This window comes from Bos javanicus, chromosome X, assembly GCF_032452875.1.
Source record: "Bos javanicus breed banteng chromosome X, ARS-OSU_banteng_1.0, whole genome shotgun sequence".
Lineage (NCBI taxonomy): Eukaryota > Metazoa > Chordata > Mammalia > Artiodactyla > Bovidae > Bos > Bos javanicus.
This window is the reverse complement of record NC_083897.1, coordinates 37,076,282-37,103,196: the sequence shown is the minus strand read 5'-3', so window position 1 is coordinate 37,103,196 and position 26,915 is coordinate 37,076,282. Positions and strand designations below refer to the sequence as shown.

The 26,915-nt window shown below is 37.3% G+C and overlaps 1 protein-coding gene across 3 annotated transcripts; it reads right to left on the bottom strand.

Annotated features, from left to right (window-relative positions):
- Positions 1-1,622: 1,622 nt before the first annotated feature.
- Positions 1,623-26,627, bottom strand: CLIC2 (chloride intracellular channel 2). 3 transcript variants are annotated; one of them, XM_061408887.1, is made up of 7 exons: positions 26,255-26,624; positions 23,404-23,487; positions 13,250-13,359; positions 12,999-13,124; positions 4,958-5,064; positions 4,091-4,272; positions 1,623-3,487 (listed from the first exon to the last, which is right to left on the bottom strand). In XM_061408887.1, exons 3-7 carry the CDS (start codon positions 13,303-13,305, stop codon positions 3,326-3,328), a joined length of 633 nt encoding a protein of 210 aa, XP_061264871.1. In that variant the 5' UTR covers positions 13,306-13,359; positions 23,404-23,487; positions 26,255-26,624; the 3' UTR covers positions 1,623-3,325. The 3 variants fall into 3 exon arrangements, with proteins under 3 accessions (XP_061264871.1, XP_061264870.1, XP_061264872.1); XM_061408886.1 differs by lacking the exon at positions 23,404-23,487 and having other exon boundaries at positions 26,255-26,627; XM_061408888.1 differs by lacking the exons at positions 12,999-13,124; positions 23,404-23,487 and having other exon boundaries at positions 26,255-26,625.
- Between the last annotated feature and the right edge of the window lie 288 nt (positions 26,628-26,915).

Genomic DNA, 26,915 nt, shown 5'->3' with positions numbered 1-26,915 from the left:
ATGTCTAGTGTTAGTAATACAAATAACATTTATAGTGTTATATCAGATAATGCAATATTGATGTAGATACTGACATGCAGATGATTCATGTTATAAACAGACGATGTACACCGATGGTATTGATAAATGCAGTACAGTACTGTAAATGTATTTCCCCTTCATTATGGCTTTCTTAACAACATTTTGTTTTCTCTAACTCACTTTATTCTAAGAGCACTTTATGTATAAGTATGTAATACATATAACATACAAAATATGTGTTGATCAGCTTTTTATGTTATTGGTAAGGATTCCAGGCAAAAGTATTGCTATTTGGGGGAGTCAAAAGTTATACATGAATTATTAACTCCATGGGAGGTTGGATGCCTTAACCCCCATAATGCTATATGTTTATATATATATATATATATATATATATATATATATATATATATATAATATAACATTAGAAAACAAACTAAAGAGCCTCTTGATAAAAGTGAAAGAGGAGAGTGAAAAAGTTGGCTTAAAACTCAACATTCAGAAAACTGAGATCATGGCATCTGGTTCCATCACTTCATGTCAAATAGATAGGGAAACAATGGAAACAGAGACTTTATTTTCTTGGGCTCCAAAATCACTGCAGATGGTGACTGCAGCAATGAAATTAAGAGACAGTTTCTCCTTGGAAGAAAAGCTATGACCTACCTAGACAGCATATTAAAAAGCAGAGACATTACTTTGCCAACAAAGGTCCCTCTAGTCAAGGCTATGGTTTTTCCAGTAGTCATGTACTGATGTAAGAGTTGTACTTTAAAGAAAGCCGAGGGCTGAAGAATTGATGCTTTTACACTGTGGTGTTGGAGAAGACTATTGAGAGTCCCTTGGACTGCAAGGAGACCCAACCAGTCCATCCTAAAGGAGATCAGTCCTGAATATTCATTGGAAAGACTGATGCTGAAGCTGAAGCTCCAATACTTTGGCCACCTGATCCAAAGAACTGACTCATTGGAAAAACCCTGATACCGGGAAAGATTGAAGGCAGGAGGAGAAGGGGACGACAGAGGATGAGATGGTTGGATGGCATCACCGACTCAATGGATATGAGTTTGGATAAACTCTGGGAGTTGGTGATGGACAGGGAAGCTTGGCATGCTGCAGTCCATGGGGCAGCAGAGTCGTGCACGATTGAGTGACTGAACTGATATATAATTTATTATGATAAGATTATAACCATTGACTTCTTCTTCCTTAACTGTTTGTATCAGGTATTGTATGTGTCTAAGGCTTTTTCAGGATTTGTGATGATAATCATATATGTGTTAATATTATATACCATATTAATAAGTAATATATGCATATATTTACTATTATTATCTGTTATGTATTATTATCACTAATATTAAAACAACCTTTTATTCTTGGAATAAATTCTACTTGTGATTGGATGCTGATAATATTTTATTTAGTACTTTTATATCAACACTTAAAGGTAATATTGGTCTCTATTTCTTCTGTGAGATGGTCTTTAAATTTTTTTTTAATCTATAATGGAGTTATTTTTGGTAATCTTTGCTTACCTAGGAAATTATTCCTATCATCTAGGTTTTGAAGTTTATTTGCATGAGGTCTGCAAAGTAGTCTGTTTTTTAATAATTAATTTTTATTGGAGTATATTTAGTATACAATGATTTGTTAGTTTCAGGTGTACAGCAAAGTGAATCAGTTATACATATATTCACTCTTTTTTTGGATTCTTTCCCCATATAGGTCTTTACTGAGTATTAAGTTGAGTTTCTTGTACAGTAGGTCTTTATAGTTATTTTATATATAGTAGTGTGCATGTGTCAAGGCCATCCCATGTGGCACTACTGGTAAAGAACCCACCTGCCGATGCAAGAAACATAAAAGAGTCATGTTCGATTCCTGGGTCGGGAAGAGCCCCCGGAGGAGGGCATGACAACCCACTCCAGTATTCTTGCCTGGAGAATCCCATGGAGCGAGAAGCCTGGCAGGCTACAGTCCATAGGGTCACAAAGGGTCAGACACGACTGAAGCAACTTAGCATACCACACACACACACACACACATATCATATCTTCTTTATCCATTCATCTGTTGATGGACATTTAGGCTGTTTCAGTGTCTTGGCTATTGTAAATAATGCTGCTATGAACATATGGGTGGATGTATCTTTTCAAATTATAGTTCTAAATATATGCCCAGGAATTGGATTGCAGGGTCATATGGTAGCTCCATTTTTAGTTTTTTGAGGAACCTCCATACTGTTCTCTGTAGTGGCTACACAAGTTTACATTCCCACCAGCAGTGTAGGAGGGTTCTCTTTTCTCCACACCCTATCCAGCATTTGTTATTTGTAGACTTTTAAATGATGGTCATTCTGACCAGTGTGGGCTGGTACCTCACTGCAGTTTTGATTTGTATTTCTCTAATAATTGGCGATAGTGAGCATCTTTTCATGTGCCTATTTCATGTACCTGTTAACTCTGTACTCATTGCCTTACTTTTGTTTGAACCTATTAAAACACTGCTTCATTGAAATTTTTTTCTAGGGAATTCCCTAGTGGTGAAGACTCAGCGCTTCCACTGTAAGGGGCATGGTTTCCATCCCTGGTTGGGGAACTGAACTGAGATCCCACATGCCCTGGGGTTGGCCATAAATAAATAAATTTTATCTAACTCCCACCAAGACGTATAATAGCACCTGTATTTCTTTTTTGAAGCTGAACTTTGTTTCTTCTCTGAAGGACCATGAGTAAAGTTCAGTTTTTGTTTTCAGATTTGAGTGATTTGATTGCATTTTAAGGTGGACATCTGAGTACATTTAATAATGGAACAGTTTAAAATTCTGTAGAAAAATTTATGATTATTCTCTAAGAATGGTTTACTTTACCCTTTAGTGAATAGCAAGAAGACCTTTTGGTCAGTCAGATGTCTTAGTAAAATTGTTTTAATGATTTAGGTGGAAATGTCTCTAAGGGACAGTTTGAAACCATGACTATATGTCATTTGTAACTTTAGCCATCGGTTGAGCTTGCACACATGATACCTTCTAGGATTTCAATCAAATGGTAAAAGATATTGACACTTTTCATATAATTTAAAATTGCAGTGGTTGTGCCATGGGAATTAAAAAATGAAATATGAAGACCTGTAAAATACACAGTAAGCAGATAGTTTGGATTAACTAGGTACAGAAAATACAGTATTCTTTTTCATAAGAAAGTTGAATAGAGGAAACAGCATTTTCCATATTCTTATTTCTAAAAGACTTTCTAGTATGATAGCAAGTGAAAAGAGAGATTTTTCTACTGAAAGGGCTGTCCTAACTCTTCTGTTTAGCCACACTTGCATAGGTATTTTCAATTTCTTTGTCTTCTGGACATGTGTGGGTAAATTCTTCACGGGCATAGGCATTGTGGAGATAGCGCCAGACTCCTGAGAATTCTACTGGAATGTCAAAGTCACGGTATTTCTTTGCAGCAACCTAGGGTTTTGGGGAAAAAAAAAGAGGAAAAGCAGTTGGTAGTGAGGGGCATCAGTAACATGCCAACTGTGTAAAAATATATCTCAAAGGTCCAGATCATTGAGGACATATTATCTACACAAAAAGTACAAAATAAACTTAAAGAATCTTGGATTTACTACTTTAATGTTCTTTTTCTACATATGTAAACAAAACGTCATGTTTGTAATTATTTTTATATTTATGCTATATTTAATTATAAATATATTTAGAAGAAGGAAGCACAGATAAAGAGCTTGTATCTCTTTACTGGACTAAGAGTTTGTTTAGGGTTCCAACAGTGTCTTACTCCTCAACAATTCTGTGCAATAGGTACCCTTGTTTTATAGACAAGACAGTAGGAAAACACCTTCTGATTTAGGAAGAAAGAAGCAAGAAGTGTTTATGTTTTCCAGTGGAGATCATTATGGATTTTTCCTCTGAGGAGGAAAGGAGACATACACTATGCATAACAATGATGAAAAATCAATAATATAAAAACCTCACACTGAATGGTCACTGTGCTTCCTGCTGGCGACTCCCCAGACCCTTCTCAATCATTCAGCCCACCCTGTAAAGACTTACTTTAATAATGTGCAGTTTGGGTAACAAACTACAGTCAGCCAGGGTCAGTTGATCGCCATCCAAGAACAATCTTCTGGAGACTGTGAGTTCCTCAGTACTGTCTGGATCAATTTCATCCAGAAGTGGGGTGTTCAAATAGTCATCCAGACGCTTAAATTCCTTAAGCAGAGATTTTTCAAAGGCTGAGGCAATGAAATAATAGGGTTACATATACATTTGTTGTCTTCATGACTGAATACATTCTCAATACACTTTTCACACATTTAGATATCTCTGTCTTTTCATATTGCTTACACTGACTCTTCAAAATCTATATATTTAACCAAAATGCTCAACTACACACTGATAAGACAGAGGCAGATGTTTAATCAAATGGCAAGTGGAAATATTTTTGGACTTTTCTTGAGGAAGTACATTGGGAGGAGAGTCAAAGAAAGAAAGGTGATGCATATTATCACTAAAGGAGAGTCAGAAAGTGGGAAAAGAGACTCATAGCTCTTCTGATTCAGAGAATAGTAAACCTGTTCAAGAGTGTTTGTGGGAAATGGTAGCTGCTATGGTTTAAGAAACCTTAAAGGTACACACAGCTGGGAGAGTTGGAGGGTTAAGAAATACAATCCTGTAGTTAGTTCACATCTGGCATGCCAATGTTCGAGTTGAGCTAAGTTGGTGATTACTATATTGAATATTAGGTTCTAAATCCAATAAAACTTCATTCAAGGGAATTTCGGAAGAGAGAAAAGAGAACAAGATGAACAGTATTTCCCAATATATATTATATATTCAGGAAAACCCTATTTTAGTTGAGTCAGAATGTGATTGTGACAATGTGAGAAAAACAAAAAGATTTAAATAAAGATGTCTTACTCTTATTGGCCTCCTTTTGTGTATTCTTAATGTATGCAGAAAACTTGGCAAAGAGATTACAGCCCACATCAAAGGACTCCTTGTTCCTGGGACTCAAGTGAGGATACCTTAAAAAGAAATATCACTGCACATGACATTCACATATAACAAGGCATACACCAGGTGTCCTAGCTTGCACTCTACTGAGAATAGAAGTTTTGGAAAATCGTGCTGGAAACTGAAGGTCCTGAGAAATCTTTCATTGAAAATGTGTCTTTTTTCCAGTCTGAGAATACTTTAGTGGTTAAAATTCACTGGGAAACCAGCTATTTGGAATTTAAAGTTCCTTTATCTGTGAAAACAATGTTTCAAATGACTGTTGGGTCCCCATGGTGGTGGTTTAGTCACTAAGTCATGTCCAACTATTGTGACCCCATGGACTGTAGCCCACCAGGCTCCTCTGTCCATGGGATTTTTTCCAGGCAGGAATACTGGAGTGGATTTCCATTTCCTTCTCCAGGGGATCTTCCTGACCCAGGAATCGAACCCAGGTTTCCTGCATTTCAGGCAAATTCTTTACCGCCTGAGCTATGAGGGAAACCCCACATACTTGATCTTAAAAACCTGTTTGGCAGAAGATAAGTAGTACAAAAAACATGGATTCAAATAACAAAACACATAAAAGTGTAGAGGAGAGGGTGGGGAAAAGAAGCGAAGATGTCTTCCTCTTAGTAATACAAAGTTAACTTAGCATAATACAATAAAATAATGTAATTCACCACATTAACAAATGAACAAAAGCTGTATGATCATGAACAGATGCCTGAAAAGTGTCCAATCAATAAATCAATTCCTATTCAGAAAACCCTGCACTAGCAACTAGAAATGGTTGGGTCCAACATTTAACCATCTTCCTTGATTCCTCTTTGTCTATATCCCTGCATTTTATCCATTAGCAAGTCCAGCCAGCCTACCTTTCAAAATGTATCTATAATCTGTCCACAACTTGCCACATCCATTGCTTCCTGCCTGGTCCCAAGCCTATATTACTGCAACCATTTTTGATTACAGTAATTCCCCAACATACGAATCTTCAAGGTTCAAACTTTAAAAGATATGAGCTAGATCTGCAGGAGGATGACTTCATTGAACTCCTTGCTGTGCAACACAAGGAGCTCACTAATGAAGACCTGATGGAAGGCCAGAGAAAGGACAGAGAGGCCAGAGGAATAAGTAAGTGAAGAACGGGTGAGGTTTACAACACAGCAAATGGCAAGGGGATTTGCTTTTTTTTTTTTTCTTTTTTTTTTTTAGAGCAACTAGAATTCCCAGACTTTATTGGTGGGAATACAAAGTGATACACTCGGGAAACAGTTTGGCAGTTTCTTGCAAAGTTAAATATACATTACCATATGACCCAGCAATCCCATGCCTAGATATTTACCCAAGGGAAATAAAAACATGTTCACACAAAAACTTGGACACATGCTATATAATAGCCCCAAACTGGAAACAATCTTTTTTTTTTTTTTTTTCACAAAGACTTTGAAAGAGAAAATGTGTTACTGTGTTAGTTATTAAATAAAAGCATTCCCTTAACTCTCTGGAAAGAGAACTACAAAGAAAAGCTGAAGTCACTTAAAAGATTTATTTCTCTTGCCCTAACTACTAGTGAATATGGATCAAGATGGACACCCAGTGGCCAAATTTAATTTCTTTTATCCCTGAAATTCTTCTCTATGTGATTTGCCATTTTCCAAAATCTCCACTGAGTATTACTTAAGTCTATGACTTGTTCACTGACAGTGAATTATATCTTACAAAGCCAGATTAAATTAGTAAATATTACTTCACACATAATTAATAGAAGATTTTTTTCCGTATCTTTGCTTTTCTTTATTTGAGGAGGCACTGTCAGCTTTTGAAACCCAGGACCTGAACCTAGAATGGTACATGAATGTTGCAGCAGGTGTTCAGAATGCAATCCACTGCTACTGTGTCATCTATGGCGAGATATAGAGTAACTACCCTGATATCACTGGACTGTTTCTTCAAGAGGGTGGGTGGAATTGAGTCCATCAAGGAGCCAGACACTGTGCCATCAATGCAGGCATGAGTGACATTGCAGCGCACCCTCTGTCTCTTACTGCTCTTGAGACCTTTCAGCTCTACTATCTCCCACCTTGTCTCCCTCCTCTAGTCAGTAACCCTTCTTGCCTGTTTACTGGATGCCAGCTCCTGGATGCCAGCTGTTGTACTGCAGTACTGCACTTTTCAAGGTGCTGTGCTGTAGATTAAAAATGTTTCCTTTGTTTTTTTGTGCTTGTTTACATTTTATGTATTATTTGTGTGATAAGTATTAAAAACCTATTACAATACAGTACTATATAGCTGATCGTGTCATTGGGGGTTGGTGCGTGCTCAGTGGTGTCTGACTCTGTGACCTGTGGACTGTAGCCTGCAAGGCTCCTCTGACCATGGGATTTTCTAGGTTATTGGGTACATAGCTCAGTTGGTAAAGAATCTGCCTGCATTGCAGGAGACCTGGGTTGGATTCCTGGGTGGGGAAGATCCTCTGGAGAAGGAAATGGCAACCCACTCCAGTATTCTCACCTGGAGAATCCCATAGACAGAGGAGCCTGGCAGGCTACAGTCCATGGGATTGCAAGAGTCGGACACGACTTAGCGACTAAACCACCACCACCAGGCTAACTTCACTGGACTCACAAACAAATTGGACTTATGAACATGCTCTCAGAATAGAACTTGTTTGTATGTAGGGAACTTCCTGTATCCTCCCTGTCCCATGCTTGTCCCTCACACTCTCAGAATATTCTGCACCTGCTGCCAGAGCCCAAGTCTTCACAGTGGTGTGATCTGATCCCACCTTACCTCTCTGCTTTCATCTCTTCCACTCTTTGCCTTATTCCCATTGACTGCCTTGCTTTTCTTCAAATAGGCCTGACAAGGTCCCAGCACAGGTCTTTTCACTTGATCTCCTTTTACATAAAGAGCTTTCCCTCGTATATGCACATGGCCTGCTTCCCTCTTCTTTCAGGTCTTTAAATCTGATATCTCCTCCTAAGTGAGGCCTTTCACTGGCCACCTTATCTGACGTTGCAACCTCTCCCTTGTCCCAAATACCCACTACTTCCCTCCCTTGCTTTACTTTTTCTTCATATTTATCATCATCTAAAATAGTTCATAGTTTGCTTTTTCTCTTGCTTATTTGCTGTCTTCCCTAACTAAAATGTAAGTTCTGCTAGGGCAGAGAGACTTTGCCCGTTTTATTCACTGATGTGTCCCAAGTGCCTAGAATAGTACCTGACACATAATAAATATTCAGTAAACATTTGTTAAATGATGACATGAGTCAATTAATTTCTTTAACTTGGTCAAATGTATCCATCAACAACTTTCAGAAAGTATTTTAAATGGTGAAATGTCACAACTATTCCCTTTAAAGTCAGTAAAGGATGAGGATAATCATGATAACTATGGCTCTTCAATATTGTGCTGAATGTACTAACTTGTGAGACAAGGAAAAATACCATTCTGGGGGTGACTACATTTTGTACATAAAGTTTAGGCAACAAGACAGAAATGCCTATGATTGCTATTATAGTTGACATTTTCTGAGGTTTTAGCAAGTGGAGAAAAACAACAACATAAAGCAATCAGTATAATTATTGGAAGAGAAGTAATAATATAACTGTATACCTATAAAATGCAAGACAAGATTGCCTTTTCTAGCCAAAATAATTGCTAGAATTAATGAGATATTTTGATAAGGTGGCTAAATACAAATCAAACATTAAAGAAATAGCCATAACAAAATGGATATTAGTAACATATTCCACTTACAAAAGTGACAGATATATAAAATATTTAGAAATAATTTAATATGAAAGGTATAGAACCAAAATAAAAACAGAAATCTACAAAATTTCACCAAATAACACTAGACACTTAAGACAACCTGAATGTCCATCAGTGGATGAATGAATAAATGTGGTTTTATTCACACACACACACACACACACAATGGATATTAGCCATGAAAAAGGAGGAAATCCTGCCATTTGTGCCCACATGAATGGATCTTGTGAACATTATGGTAAGTCGGACAGAGAAAGACAAATACTATATGATATCACTTACATATGGAACCTTAAAAAGCCAAACTCATAAAAATAGAGAGTAGAATGGTGGTCACAAGAGACAGGATGGGGAATGGAAGAATTGGGAAGATGTTATTTAAAAGTAAAAACTTGCAACTAGTATATAAATAAGTTCAGGAAATTGAATCCACTGCCTAGAGATTATAGTCAATAATACTGTATTATAAATTTCAAAGTTGCTAATACAGTAGATCTTAACCATTATTACCACTAAAAATAAATGATAATTATGTGATGGAATAGAGGTATTAGCTAATACTAGGTTGGTAAACATACTGTAATATGTAAACGTATTTAATCAACATGTTGTATACCTTAAACTTACACAATGTTATATGACAACTATACTTCAGTACTTTTCAGACACATTTTTCAATGACTGTATGGTATTCCATTGTGTGGAGGCATGAAAATTCATTGCTAATTCTGAAGTTTTGAAGTTTAACAAAAGATACAGAGAATAGCATACAAAAAAGAAATGCCCATGTACCCACCATCTATATTTACTAAAAGCCAACATTTTGCCTTTAAAAAAGACTTGAAGGAGCCTTCCACTGGGCATGTGGGCCATGGGTCCTGAAGGATCTCTCAGAGACAGCTGAGATCTTCTGAAAAGACATCAGCGGGGACCCAAGCTATTATACATTGGGAACCAGAAGTTTACTCGAGATCACATGTTAGAAGAAATGCAAACTGATGTATCAGTGAGCTATCACTAAACCCATCTGGGTGACACAGATGTTAAAAGAATGATAATGCATAGTATTAAAGATACTTTGAAAAAGTGTATCCTTGTGGATAAAGCAGTAAAAAATCTTAAAAGATATATGCCATTTGAATTTTGTTCCTGTGAATCTATTCCACAGGAATAAAAACACCAGTACATAAGGACACATGAGAAAGGATGTTATTTATAGCAGTTTGTAGTGATAAAAAAACTGAAAGGAAAGGGAATGTCCATCAGTAGAGGAATCATTTGGCAACTTGCAGCACAATTATAGTAAGCATAAATCTACACTAGTGGAGTTGATGTATATTAAAAAATGCTTTCTGAAGCCAGATAAGCAAGACGCATAAATTATGCTTACTACTATTGTGTTTATATGAGCATAAGAAGGGTATAGAAACATACATCATAGATTATTTTTCATTAGTTACCTTTGGGATCACGAAAAGGTTGGGGAGCAGGTGGTTTGAGGGGATTCAGTAGTAGAGGAAGATGGATGAGGAGAAAATAACAAAATAAGACTCCATACTTAAAGGACAAACTTGGAACAAGTGCTTAAAATACAGGAAGCCATCACTAATGGATGAAAGAGACATAGTATAGGGACACAGAAAAGAATCTTAAATATTATCCCTAGTTTCTTAGGTAGGAAGAATTTTGTACTGATAGACCCTTTTATTTATAATGTATACATAAACATTAAGACTTTACTTTTTTAGAGCAGTTTTAAGCTTACAGCCAGACTTCTGACTGATGAAAACTGTGAGATAATAAATGAGTGATATTTTAAGACACTGAGTTTGTTGAACAACAGTTTAAAATGAATACAGTAGTCTTATTATTTTCAGACACTATTCTGGGTGGGCAGAGACGTAGAGCTGTCATTCAAGTGTAGACATTGCAGTTATGGCCTCTAGCTAATTGAGAGATACCTGTTGCCTGGTTTTCTTGTGTTAGGTATGTTCTCCTTTCATGCCATCAGTGATATAATGAGCTAGTCTTCATCAGTCCTCATGGACTTTACACTGCTATTATCCCATACCCTCACTCCCAACCCTCCAATGGTTTCTTCTCTATTTCTAGACTACAGAGAATTTACTTTTTTTAATTTAAGTAAGTTATGCATTTTAAAAATAATTTTAAATGTTATATTGATGGTCTTTGTGTCTTTGAAGTCAAAGGGGGAAGTTTATGCATGATAGACATAATATTTCTCCCCTGCAGAACTAAGAGATCAGACTGAATTAAAGGCTATTTCAAAATTGTAGATCTTCTGAGGGCTATACAATAAAATAAATCTGATTTCTGCTAGTATAAGTGTCCCCAAACCTCATTATGGATTAGACAATGTGGCTAAAATTAAATTAAAATTTTAACACACTACTTGCATCTCATAAAGTTTTAATATATGTAAAAGTTTTCTAATCATATATGGGGTGATCAGGGTGAATCTTTGCAAACTTTTCTAGAAAGAACAAAATAGAGGTCTAAAAATAGGCCATTCAGGTATGACCTAAGTCAAATCCCTTATGATTATACAGTGGAGATGATGAATAGATTCAAGGAATTAGATCTGATAGAGTGCCTATAGAACAATGGACGGAAGTTTGTAACTTTGTACAGGAGGCAGTGACCAAAACCATTGCAAAGAAAAAGAAATGCAAAAAGGTAAAGTGGTTGGGTGAGGAACACTTACAAATAGCTTGAAAAGAAGAGAGGCAAAAAACAAGGGAGAAAGGGAAACATATACCTAACTGAATGAAGAGTTCCAGACAATAGCAAGGAGAGATAACAAGGCCTTGTTAAATGAACAATGCAAATAGAGGAAAACAACAGAAAGGGAAAGACCAGAGATCTCTTCAAGAAAGTTAGAGATATCAAGGGAACATTTCGTGCAAATATGGTCATGATAAAGGACAGAAACTGTATGGACCTAACAGAAGCAGAAGAGATTAAGAAAAGGTGGGAAGAATACACAGAGGAACTATACAAAAAAGGTCTTAATGACCCAGATAACCACGATGGTGTGGTCACTCACCTAGAGCCAGACATCCTGGAATGTGAAGTCAAGTGGGCCTTAGGAAGCATTACTACAAACAAAGCTAGTGGAGGTGGTGGAATTCCAGTTGAGCTATTTCAAATCCTTAAAGATGATGCTGTTAAAGTGCTGCACTCAATATGCCAGCAAATTTGGAAAACTCAGCAGTGGCCACAGGACTGGCAAAGGTTAGTTTTCATTCCAATCCCAAAGAAGGGCAATGCCAAGGAATGCTCAAACTACCACATAATTGCACTCACCTCACATGCTAAAGTAATGGTCAAAATTCTCCAAGCCAGGCTTCAACACTACGTGAGCCATGAACTTCCAGATGTTCAAGCTGGTTTTAGAAAAGGCACAGAACCAGAGATCAAATTGCCAACATCCGGTGTAGCATTGGAAAACCAGGAGAATTCCAGAAAAACATCTACTTCTGCTTCATTGACTACACTAAAGCCTTTGACTGTGTGAGTCACAACAAACTGTGTAAAATTCTTCAAGAGGTGGGAATACTAGACCACCTTACCTGCCTCCTGAGAAACCTGTATGTGAGTCAAGAAGCAACAGTTAGAACTGAACATGGAACAACTGACTGGCTTAAAACTGGGCAAAAAGTTTGACAAGTCTGTATATTTTCACCCTGCTCATTTAACTTATAGGCAGAGTACATCATATGAAATGCTGGGCTGGATGAATCACAAGCTGGAATAAAAATTTCCAGGAAAAATATAAACAACTCACTGGAAAAGACCCTGATTCTGGGAAAGACTTAAGGCAAAATTGGAGAAAAGGGTGGCAAAGGATGAGGTGGTTAAATAACATCACTGACTCAATGGACATAAATCTGAGCAAACTCTGGGAGACAGTGAAGGACAGGGGAGCCTGGCGTGTTGCAGTCCATCAGGTTGCAAAGTGTCAGACACGACTTAGCAACTGAATAACAACAACAAAACAAAAGTTTTCTAATCATATATGGAGTGATCGGGGGGATCTTTGCAAACTTTTCTAGAAAGAGCAAAACTGAAAAGGAAATGTCTGGAAAAATCCTCAACCTGCAATAAATAAGCCGATAAAATAGATCATCTCAAACAATAATATCCTGTAAAAATGCTGTACCTTGGAGGAGCCAGTGTCTGCTCTAGAAACTCCTCAATTTTAATGAAGTCTGTTTTCAACTCCTTGTTATATACCAGGAAGGGCGGATTGGTGCCTGGGGCTAAGTCCTTCAGCTCTTCGGGCTTTCTATGATTATTGAAAATAAGCAGAGTTAGGCTTCTAGATAAAGTACATATTATGCAAACACCAAGATTGTATCGGTGTCTACTGATTTTAACCCCCAGAATAAAACATGTCCTGATTTCTCTTACCTGGTCATGTCAACAGTAGTCACATTGAATTTAACTCCTTTAAGCCAGAGGATCATAAAAAGGCGTTGACTAAAGGGACAATTTCCAATACTCTCCCCATCACTTCCAGCCTATTAAGATAAAGAAAGGCTTCCTTCATTCATTCGCTCAACAAATATTTACTGAATGCTTACTGTGAAATGAGCAAGTTGTTAGAGACAAAGTTGGAAGTCCTTAATCTCAAGGATTCTACAATCTGTGGGCAGAGAGTGCTAATGAAGCAAATAATTTTATTGTATATAAAATATGTGATGAGTTTATAATAATGATAAATTTTATACATTACCAATATTTATATAACCATTTCAGATATTCCAAAATTTTGTTACTCTAAATACTTCAGTAACAAATGTTTCCAAGCATACAACTTGTTCCATTTCTAAGATTATATATTTAGAATTCATCTTTAAAATCAGAATGCTGACTAAACATTAACTGCATTTTCCATTTTGATAATCCTGCCAAATTTCTTTCTTGAAATATGTGTTCCATATTTTCATTGGATATTTGATTTCCTTATTCTGTGAACTGTTTGCTCATGACAATTTTATATTTTTTATTAAGATTATGACTTTTTCCTTATTAGTTTGGAAAAATTATTTGTCTACTAAAGACACTAACTCTTTTTGATACATTACACATAATTTTTTGAAGTCTCATGTAAAATTAAAATTTTAAATAAAATCTTACACTGTTTTGCTTTGTAAAATCTTTTTTTCTGATATGTGTATACAGCTGTTATATACATCAGAATTGCAAAGAAAAAATATTTTCTTATTTTGTTTTACTATAAACATGTCCTCTTGTGTTTTTTTCTACTACCTTTAGGGTTTTCTTTTTACATTTGTTTCATCTATTAATATTTAGAATTTATTTTCACATAAGTAGTGTGTTGGGACTCCAGCTTTATTATTGTTATTATTTTACAAATAGATACATGCACCTGTATGTTCATTGCAGCCTTATTTATGATTGCCAAGATATGGAGTCAACTTAAATGTACATTGACAGATGAATGGATTAAGAAGATATGGTGTGTATATACAATGGAATACTACTCAACCATAAAAAGAAGGAAATAACACCATTTGCAGCAACAAGAATGAACCTAGAGATTATCATCCTAAGTGAAGTAAGCCAGACAAAGATAAATATAGATATCACTCATATGTGGAAACTAAAATATGACACAAATGAACTTATCTGTAAAACAGAAAAAGGCTTACAGATGTAGAGAAGGGACTGTGGTTGCCAAGGAGGGTGTCGAGGGAGGGATGGAGTGGGAGTTTGGGATTAGCAGATGCAAATTATTATTAGATGAAGTCATTAAGGTCGAACCCTTATGATGGGATTAATGGCCATATAAGAAGGGATCAGAGAGCTCCCTCCCCTGCATTGCTCTTTCTTCACTTTCCCCTACAACCATGCATACAAGTTTGAAGCAAAGAAGGCACTTATCTATCATAAAACAGGAACAGCGTTTTCACCTGAAACTGACCATTCTGCAACCTTGATCTTGGACATAATTCTTATATTTTGGTAAGTTTTCTTTTTCTTGGCAGTGACTGCAACAGAGGAAATAGCATTCATTGTTGCTCTTTGTGGCGTCTGAGAGTGAAGAGATATGGGAAGAGACAACCAGTCTTGGCAGTCTGAACTTCTTTTGTAACAGAAGTCAGACTAGAGATCCAATCATAAATGGGGTTAGTGAATGGAATCTTGATTACCGGTGGGAGGCAGGAAGAACAATAAAGTCTGATAATAGTTACAGCAGGAAGGGCGGGTTGCTTTTGGTAAAAGGAAAGGCAGAACACTGAGGTGTGGGGGAAATGCAGTACAATTTTACAGGAAAACTGAAACTTTTTCTGTTGTTTATAATAATGCTGATTTAAAGTGCCATTACACAAAATGTATGAATATACAATAGAGAAAAAGACAGTCTCCTTTCAATAAGTGGTGCTGTGAAAACTGGACAGCTATGTGTAAAATAATGAAATTAAAATATTCTCTAAAACCATAAACAAAAATAAACTAAAAATGTATTAAAGACCTAAATGTAAGACCAGATACTATAAATCTCTTAGAGGAAAACTTAAGCAAAACACTTTATGACATAAATAGGAGCAAGATCTTTTTGGATCCACCTCCTAGAGTAATGAAAATAAAAGCAAAAATAAACAAATGGGATATAATTAAATATAAAAACTTTTGCACAGCAGAGGAAACCATAAACCAGAGAAAAATACAACCCATAGAATGGGAGGAAATACTTGCAAATGAAGCAACTGACAAGGGATTAATTTCCAAAATATACAAATAGCCCAAACAGCTCAGTATAAAAAAACCAAACAGCCCAATCAAAAAGTGGGCATAAGATCTAAATAGACATTTGTCCAAAGAAAATAGACAGGTGGCTTATAATCACATGAAAAGATGTTCAACATCTCTCATTATTAGAGAAATGCAAATCAAAACTACAACAAGGTATTATCTCACACTGGCCAGAAAGGCCATCACCAATCTACAGACAATAAATGCTGGAGAGGATATGAAGAAAAGGGAACCCTCCTATATTCCCTGGTGGCTCAGACGGTAAAGTGTCTGCCTGCAATGCGGGAGACCCAGGTTCGATTCCTGGGTCGGGAAGATCCCCTGGAGAAGGAAATGGCAATCCACTCCAGCACTCTTGCCTGGAAAATCCCATGGACGGAGGAGCCTGATAGGCTACAGTCCATGGGGTTGCAAAGAGTCAGACACGACTGAGCGACTTCACTTTCCTATATTGTTGGTGGGAATGTAAGTTTGTGCATTTACTATGGAGAACAGTATGGAAGTTCCTGAAAAAACTGAAAATAGAACTACCATATGACCCAGCAATCCCAGACCTTAGCATATATTCAGAGAAGACTATAATCTGAAAAGGTACATGCACTTCAATGTTCATTACAGCATTGTTTACAATAGCCAATACATGGAACCAACCTAATTGTGCATTGACAGATGAATGGATAAAGAAGATGTGGTATATATACACAAAGGAATATTACTCAGCCATAAAAAGGAATGAAATAATGCCATTTGCAGCAACACGAATGGACCTAGAGATTGTCATACTGAGTGAAGTAAGCCAAATATCATATGATATTACTTATATGTGGAATCTAAATATGATGGAAATTAACTTATTTACCAAACAGAAACAGACTTAGACTTAGAAAATAAACTTATGGTTACCAAGGGGGAAGGTGGGAGGAGGGATAAATTGGGAAATTGGGATGGACACTGACACACTGCTATATTTCAAATGGATAACCCAAACTTTAAATGATACAATCAAACAGTTCGACCTAATTGATATCTATAGGACATTTCACTCCAAAACAATGAATTTCAGCTTTTTCTCAAGTGCACATGGAACATTCTCCAGTATAGATCACATCCTGGGCTATAAATCTATCCTTGGTAAATTCAAAAACATTGAAATCATTTCAAGAATCTTTTCTGATTGCAATGGTAAGATTAGATGTCAACTACAGGGAAAAAACTATTCAAAATACAAACATATGGAGGCTAAACAACAAATTTCTGAATAACCAACAAATCACAGAAGAAATAAAAAAGGAAATCAAAATATGTATAGAGACAAATGAAAGTGAAAACATGACAACCCCAAACCTATGGGATTCAGTAAAAGCAGTGCTAAGGGGATGGTCAAACTTACCTCAAGAAAGAAGAAAAAAATAAAATAAATAACCTAACTTTACACCTAAAGCAACTAGGAAAAGAAGATATGAGAACCCCAGGGTTAGTAGAAGGAAAGAAATCATAAAAATTAGGACAAAAATAAGTAAAAAAGAAACAAAGAGACTATAACAAAAATCAACAAAACTAAAAGCTGGTTTTTCAAGAAGATAAATAACATAGACAAACCATTAGCCAGACTCATCAGGAAAAAAAGGCAGAAGAATCAAATCAACAAAAATGAAAATGCAGAAATTACAGCAGACAACATAGAAATACAAAGGATCATAAGAGACTACTATCAACAACTATATGACAATAAGATGGACAACTTGGAAGAAATGGACGAATTCTTAGAAAAGTATAACCTTCCAAAACTGAACCAGGAAGAAATAGAAAATCGTAACAGACCCATCATAAGCACAGAAATTGAAACTGTAATCAAAAAATTCCAGCAAACAAAAGCCCAGGTCCAGACGGCTTCACAGCTGAATTCTACCAAAAATTTAGAGAAAAGCTAACACCTATCCTATTCAAACTCTTCCAGAAAATTGCAGAGGAAGGCAAACTTCCAAAATCATTCTATGAGGCCACCTTCACCCGGATACCAAAACCAGACAAAGATGACACCAAAAAAGAAAACTACAGACCAATATCACTGATGAACATAGATGCAAAAATCCTCAACAAAATTCTAGCAAACAGAATCCAACAACACATTAAAAAGATCATACATCATGACCACGTGGGCTTTATCCAGGGATGCAAGGATTCTTCAATATTCACAAATCAATTAATGTAATACACCACATTAACAAATTGAAAAATAAAAACCATATGATTTTCTCAATAGATGCAGGGAAAGCCTTTGACAAGATTCAACACCCATTTAAGATAAACCTTCTCAGAAAACACACATAGAAGGAATATACCTCAACACAATAAAAGCCATATATGACAAACCCACAGCAAACATTATCCTCAATGGTGAAAAATTGAAAGCATTTCCCCTAAAGTCAGGAACAAGACAAGGGTGCCCACTCTCACCACTACTATTCAACATAGTTTTGGAAGTTTTAGCAACAGCAATCAACGAAGAAAAAAGAAATAAAAGGAATCCAGATTGGAAAAGAAGAAGTAAAACTCTCACTGTTTGCAAATGACATGATCCTCTACATAGAAAACCCTAAGATACCACCAGAAAATTATTAGAGCTAATCAATGAATATAGTAAAGTTGAAGGATATAAAATTAATACACAGAAATCCCTTGCATCCTATACTCTAACAATGAGAAAACAGAAATTAAAGAAACAATCCCACTCACCATTGTGACAAAAAGAATGAAATATTTAGGAATAAATCTACCTAAAGAAACAAAAGACCCATATATAGAACACTATAAAACGCTGATGAAAGAAATCAAAGAGAACACAAATAGATAGAGAAATATACCATGTTCATGGATTGGAAGAATCAATATGGTGAAAATGAGTATACTACCCAAAGCAATCTATAGATTCAATGCAATCCCTATCAAGCTGCCAACGGTATTTCTTACAGAACTAGAACAAATAATCTCACAATTTGTATGGAAATACAAAAAACCTCAAATAGCCAAAGCAATCTTGGGAAAGAAGAATGGAACTGGAGGAATCAACCTGCCTGACTTCAGACTATACAACAAGGCTACAGTCATCGAGACAGTATGGTACTGGCACAAAGACAGAAATATAGATCACTGGAACAAAATAGAAAGCCCAGAGATAAATCCATGCACCTATGGACACCTTATCTTTGACAAAGGAGGCAAGAATATACAATGGAGAAAAGAGAATCTCTTTAACAAGTGGTGCTGGGAAAACTGGTCAACCACTTGTAAAAGAATGAAACTAGAACACTTTCTAACACCATACACAAAAATAAACTCAAAATGGATTAAAGATCTAAATGTAATACCAGAAACTATACAACTCCTAGAGGAAAACATAGGCAAAACACTCTCCGACATAAAACACAGCAGGATCCTCTATGACCCACCTCCCAGAATATTGGAAATAAAAGCAAAATTAAACAAACCAGGCCTAATTAAACTTAAAACCTTTTGCACAACAAAGGAAACTATAAGCAAGGTGAAAAGACAGCCTTCAGAATGGGAGAAAATAATAGCAAACGAAGCAACTGACAAAGAATTAATCTCAAAAATATACAAACAGCTCCTGCAGCTCAATTCCAGAAAAATAAATGACCCAATCAGAAAATGGGCCAAAGAACTAAACAGACATTTCTCCAAAGAAAACATACAGATGGCTAACAAACACGTGAAAAGATGCTCAGCATCACTCATTATCAGAGAAATGCAAATCAAAACCAAAACGAGGTACCATCTCACACCAGTCAGAATGTCTGCTTTCAAAAAGTCTACAAACAATAAATGCTGGAGAAGGTGTGGAGAAAAGGGCTCCCTCTTACACTGTTGGTGGGAATGTAAACTAGTACAGCCTCTATGGAGAACAGTGTGGAGATTCCTTAAAAAACTGGAAATAGAACTGCCATATGACCCAGCAATCCCACTGCTGGGCATACACACCGAGGAAACCAGAATTGAAAGAGACATGTGTATCCCAATGTTCATCGCAGCACTGTATACAATAGCTAGGACATAGAAGCAACCTAGATGTCCATCAGCAGACAAATGGATAAGAAAGCCATGGTACATAAACACAATGGAATATTACTCAGCTGTTAAAAAGCATTTGAATTAGTTCTAATGAGGTGGATGAAACTGGAGCCTATTACACAGAGTAAGGTATGTCAGAAAGAATAACACCAATACAGTATATTAATGCATATATACAGAATTTAGAAAGATGGTAACGGTGACCCTATATGCTAGACAGCAAAAGAGACATAGATATAAAGAACAGACTTTTGGACTCTGAGGGAGATGGCGAGGGCTTCCCTTGTAGCTCAGTTGGTAAAGAATCCACCTATAATGCAGGAAACCCGGGTTTGATTCCTGGGTTGGAAAGATCACCTGGAGAAGGAAATGGCTACCCACTCCAGTATTCCTGCCTGGAGAATCCCATGAACTGTAGCCTGCCAGGCTCCTCTGTCCATGGGGTCATAAGAGTTGGACACAACTTAGCGACTAAATCACCACCAGGTGAAGGCCAGGGTGGGATGATTTGAGAGAATAGCATTGAATCATGTATATACTATATGTAAAATAGATGACCAGTCCCAGTTCGATGAAACAGGGCACTCAAAACCAATGCACTGGTACAACCCTGAGGGATAAGATGCAGAGGGAGGTGGGAGGGGAGTTTGGCACAGGGGGACACATGTACACCCATGGCTGATTCATGTCAATGTATGTCAAAAACCACCACAATATTGTAAAGTAATTAGCCTCCAATTATAATAAATAAATTAATTTCAAAATTAAAATGGATAACCAGTAAGGACCTACTGTATAGCACAGGAAACACTGGTCAAAATTATATAAACAACCTAAATGGGAAAAGAATCTGAAAAAAATGAATATGTGTATATGTATAACTGATTCACTTTGCTGTATACCTGAAACTAAATCAACTCTACTCCAATATAAAATAAAAATTAAATAAAAAATAAAGTGCCATTACACAAAATGTTGGGCTTTCCAGGTGGCACTAGTGGTAAAGAACCCACTTGTCAATGCAAGAGACACAAGAGACCCAGGTTAGATCCCTGCATCCAGAAGATCCACTGGAGGAGGGCATGTCAACTCACTTGAGTATTCTTGCCTGGAGAATCCTATGGATAGAGGAGCCTGGCGGGCTGAAGTCCATGGGGTCACAAAGAGTTGGGCATGACTAAGTGAGTGAGCACATACACACACAAATTGTGAAGCCTGATTGATAAATTACCTACTTCCAGCTGGCAAAGACAGGATGTGGTCATTCACCAGAACATTTTCTCTTTGTGTTTGTGATCTAAGTTTCTAAGTGTAAAAAATAACAACAACTGCAACATCTGACATTTATTGTTTACTATGTTAAAAACTATGGTGTCTTACGTATTTATTTGATTTAATCCTTACAGTGAAGATGGTTCTGTGAGGGAGGTTCTATCATTACTCCATACAGATATGGAAAGAGGCTCAGAGAAGCTGACTTGCTCAAGTACTCTCACCTAGACAAGAGTTGAACACATATACTCTTCTCATGTAGCAAATCCATTACTATCTACTGCAGAACCCACACTCCTTAAACCCTGCTTTCTCCAAATTAATATTTTTATTGGATTTGTTATTAATCAGAAAAGGCAGAGGAACCAGAGATCAAATTGCAAACATCCTTTGAATCATAGAAAAAGCAAGAAAATCCCAGAAAAAAACATCTACTTCTGCTTCATTGACTATGCTAAAGCCTTTGACTGTGTGGATGACAAGAAACTGTGGAAAATTCTTAGAGATGGAAATACCAAACCACCTTACCTGCTTCCTGAGAAACCTGTATGCAGGTCAAGAAGAACTGGACATGGAACAATAGACTGGTTCAAAATTGGGAAAGGAGTATGCCAAGGTTGTATATTGTCACCCTGCTTATTTATCTTCTATGCAGAGTACATCATGTGAAATGCCAGGCTGGATGAATCACAAGCTGGAATCAATGTTTCTGGGAGAATTATCAATAACCTCAGATAAGAAATGACACCACCCTTTTGGCAGAAAGCGAAGAGGAACTAAAGAGCATCTTGATGAAGGTAAAAGAAGAGAGGGGAAAAGCTTGCTTAAAACTCAACAGTCCAAAAACTAAGATCATGGCATCCAGTCCAATCATTTCATGGCAAATAGATGGGGAAACAATGGAAACAGTGAAAGATTTTATTTTCTTGGGCTCCAAAATCACTGCAGACACTGACTGCAGCCATGAAATTAAAATGCTTCTTCCTTGAAGAAAAGCTATGACAAACCTAGGCAGCATATTAAAAAGCAGAGACATTACTTTGCTGACAAATGTTTGTAGAGTCAAATCTGTGGGTTTTCCTGTAGTCATGTATGGATGTGAGAGTTGGACCCTAAAGAAGGCTGAGTACCGAAGAATTGATGCTTTCAAGCTGTGGTGTTGGAGAAGACTCTTGACAGTCGCTTGGACAGTAAGGAGATTGAACCAGTCAAACCTAAAGGAAATCAACCCTGAATTTTCACTGGAAGGACTAATGCTGAAGCTGAAGCTCCAAAACTTTGGCCACCTGATGCCAAGAGCTGACTCATTAGGAAAGACTCTGGTGCTGGTAAAGGTTGAAGGCATGAGGTAAAAGGGATGACAGAGGATGAAATGGTTGGATGGCATTACCGAGTCAATGGACATGAGTTTGAGCAAACTCCAGGAGATGGTGAAGGACAGGGAAGCTTGGCGTGCTGCAGTCTATGGGGGTTGCAAAGAGTCAGACATGACTGAGCAACTGAACAACAACAACAACAACAACAACAACAAAGTCTTTATGATTGTCTTTATAATAGTTCTAATTTGAAAACAGTCTGGTTAGAGAATAGTATCATTTTCTATCTCAAATTTATCAATAAAGACAAAAATATTTTATTCAGGATTTTGGCCCAAATGTTAAAGTCTATAATGTTATGGGCTTCCCTCGTGGCTCAGATGGTAAAGAATCTGCCTGCAATGCAGGAGACCTCGGTTCAGTTCCTGGGTTGGGAAGATCCTCTGGAGAAGGGATAGGCTACCCACTTCAGTAGTCTTGGGCTTTGCTGGTGGTTCAGATGGTAAAGAGTCTGCCTGCAATGCGGGATACCTGGGTTTGATCTCTGGGTTGGAAAGATCTCCTGGAGAAAGGCATGGTAACCCATTCCAGTATTCTTGCCTGGACAATCTCTATGAACAGAAGAGCCTGGAGGGCTATAGTCCATGGGGTTGCAAAGAGTCAGACATGACTGAGTGACTAAGCACAGCACACATGTTATCTACAAATCTGTGAAAACTTAATTTTAGACTGGTAGCTGCTGCTGCTGCTACTAAGTTGCTTCAGTCGTGTCCAACTCTGTGTGACCCCATGGACAGCAGTCCAACAGGCTCCTCTATTCATGGGATTCTCTAGGCAAGAATACTGGAGTGGGTTGCCATTTCCTTCTCCATTAGACCAGTAGAGTAGAGAACACAAAAACTCCATTTATCAGTGAACAGCAAACAAATAAGACAACCTCTGCATCTAGAAAAAATAAAATGTGTTCTTTTAGAAAATCCTTTCTTAGTTCCCAGATATAAATCTTGCCCAAGTCATTCAGAGCTGAAAGGCAATGTTTTCACTAGCTACATGGAACACAGGGGTGTGTGTGATATGAATTCTTAATTGTGATAGGAAAAAACTTACTTTCTTTTAGGGATCCCATCAATGCTATTGGGAAATTGTGGTAGGTTTCCTAGAGGTAGCTGGGAAAATTGCAGTTATTTAATCCTGGGAAAGACACCACAGTATAAATGAGATACAGTTGCTTTTTAAGCTTTGTCATTAACATTTTCACTTCTCTCAATCCCTATTCTCCCTCATAGTATCTTCTACAGAATTTCTAGAGATCTTTGGAATCAATCTTGCATGTGTGCATGCTAAGTCACTCAGTCATGTCCAACTCTGCAACCCTATGGACTGTAGCCTGCTGGGCTCCTCTGTCCACGGGATTTTCCAGGCCAGAATACTGGAGTGGGTTGCCATTCCCTTCTCCAGGGGATCTTCCCGACCCAGGGATTGAACCCACCTCTCTAATGTCTCCTGCATTACAGGCAGATTCTTTACCACTGGCACCACTTGTAAAGCAAAGCAAAACAAAAACCCAGACCAGATGATAGTCAAGGTTCTTTCAGAAAATCTGTGACTTGTGTCAACATCATTAGATAAGCTTACATCTAGAGGATTTCATCTAATGAAATTCTGAGAAATTTTACTAAAAAGTGTGCCCAAGTGAAAATAATTAAGATTATGCACAGCTATTTTAATTTCCCAGGTGGTACAGTGGTAAAGAATCTGCCTGAAAATGCATGAGATGCAAGAGATGTGGGTTTGATCTCTGGGTCTGGAAGATCCCCTAGAGAAGGAAATGGCAACCCACTCCAGTAGGCTACAGTCCATGGGGTTGCAAAGAGTTGGACATGACTTAGCCACTGAATATGCACACACAAAACAGCTATTTAAAAGGACTGGAATTTTAACCCAACCATTTATTAGCTATGTAACCTTAGGCAAAACCACCTAGCTACTCTTTTATTTAGTTTCTGTACCCATAAAATAGAGTTAATAATAAACCACTTAGCACAGGCCCTGACATATAGTAAGTACTCAGTAAGTTATCAGTTTTTAACCTGAAAGTTATTGTTTAATTTAACATTTGCTCCTCCAACGTGTGACTTCCTAACTTCTACTGTCTAGATAACCATGCAAATCATAGGAAGTCTATGAAGATAAACACACAGATCAGTGCCAGCAATGGGTTAGAGGAATTTTGTTGGATTGAATAAATAAGTTTAGACAAAAGACACTAGTTACCCTATGAAGAGACTTATTACCTCTGGTTTGAAATTGGTAGGTATAAAAAGCCAGTTAGGAAGTTAAGGCTTATTTAGATTTGCTGGAATCTAGAGGTAGGAGATGGAGAAGGAAATGGCAATCCATTCCAGTACTCTAGGCTCTAGCCTGGGAAATCCCATGGACAGAGGAGACTGGCGGGCTATATTCCATGGGGTTGCAAAGAGTTGGACACAACTGAGTGACTAAACAGCAATAACAAGAGGTAGGAGAAGTGGCTCTTATGCCCCACAGTCCAGCAAACACTTAGTTGCATTCTTTTTCTGTGTAGGAATTCAAGAGTCTCTCTCTCCCCCATAATTTTGAAAAGGCAGATTAACTATGTACTTGGTGTATATATGTTAAAAAAAAAAAGTGAAAGTAGAAGTGTTAGTCTCTCAGTTGTGTCTGACTCTTTGTGACGCCATGGACTATAGCCCACCAGGCTCCTCTGTCCGTGGAATTCTCCAAGCAAGAAGAATGGAGTGGGTTGCCATTCCCTCCTCCAAGGTATCTTCCTGACCCAGGGATCTAATGTGCGTCTCTTATGTCTCCTGCATTGCAGACAGATTCTTTACTGTCTGAGTCACCAGGGTATAAAAGTATTACTTTGGCTAACAGGTGTTTAATCTAATATTTGGTAAGCGTGCCTTACTTGTGTCTTTGTAGGCCATCAAGAGGAGATGTAGTTTTAGAGGCAAATTACTTAACCTTTGTTTCCTTAGCTTACTTATCTAGAAATCATGAGAACGATATTACTACCAATACTACGTATAATACTACTTTACTTTTATTAACCTATCCTCCTAAACTAAAGGATATAATATATGTAAAGTGTTTAGAAAAGGGTCAAGCATAATATGAATTTGTTATTATTATCGTCATCCTGAATACTTCCAATAGTAAATGAAAATATATAGAAAATAGTTAATATAGGCAAAGATTTAGGAAACTATGTAGTTTCTACTTGGAATAACCCATACAAATTGTTTCTTTTTCTTGATGAGCTAATTTAGAAACACATGTTCCTTTCTCCTGCTTTAGGGGTTTTCCAAAGGGCTTTTCTTAAAAGTTAAGATGTTTAAAAAAAACCAAGGCAAAATGCCTGCTGCTCACATAACAGGCACACAAACACTCCTGGCTTTTCCCTCCTATGGTGTTCATGTGACACTGCTGTGATGTTCATCCATTGTAAGAGAATTTTAGAAAGCTCTATTTGGATCATGGGTGGGAATGAGGCTATTGGGCCATTTTTGGCCCTCTCCTCACATTCAGGCCTTCGAAAATCTATCCAATAAAACATAGATTGTGAGACCTGGAAAGAATTAAGGATCATTTTGTCAGGATACTTCATTGTATAGATAGAGAAACAAAGAGGTCCACGGTTACAAAGGAAGCCACTGAGAATACAATTTAGTTGTTCTGACTACTAACCAGTCTAGTTGTCTTTCCACCATATCTTCTTGCTTTTTTCAGATGGGATGTTTTTCTATTGCTATCTAAGAGCAGCCAAACACCCAAGCATTTTTCAAGGACTCAGAGTAGGTACATAATCGCAAATTTATTTCCTATCTCTAGCTGAAATGTTGACTTTTTAAAAAGGAGCTGAGGTCCAGTGTCAAGAAAAAATACATTCTGTATGCTGTCATTAGAGCTAGAAACTTACCTTCACAAAAAGCTCAATTTCAGGGTCTGCTTCACTGCTGGGCCTTGGGCCTGCCATCTGTCTGTTTTTAGTGGCAGTTGTCAGCCCTCTGCCTTCTGCACAGTCCACAGTACTCACAGATTGGTTTCTTCCAATTTTATCCAAAGGCTTAAATGCAGGTTGTGCTTTAAGAGGGAAATCCAGCTTCTAATAGTCAGAACTGGGCTAGTCTCTCTTCAAGAGGAGGGGTGCAGAAAATTCTAGATGGTTGAGAGCGGCTCTTGAATTTGTTTTCCTTCTTCCTCTTGACCTAACATTTGAATCAAGGAGGAGCCAACTGGGTGTGTATAAACTGGCTGGCTAGAAGGGTGGGGGTGTTTCCAGAGACGCTTCAGTGCTATGAGTCAGCATAGAGAAACACATACACACAAATACACAAGCATTTTCAATATATCAAGCAGACCAGATGTTCTCTAGAGCTTCCCTTTGAATCCTGGGCTTCATGCCCAGAAAATGGCCCCTTATGCTGTTCTGTAACCTGACAGCAGCAAAAAGCTCTTCCAGGAAAAGGTCCAGAAATCATTCAGGTTTTAACATTGAAAAGGATGTTTATCTAATGACACTGCCTTTGGTTTGAAAAGAAGTATACTTCATCAAAAGTCTCCAACCTCAATTCTACTGC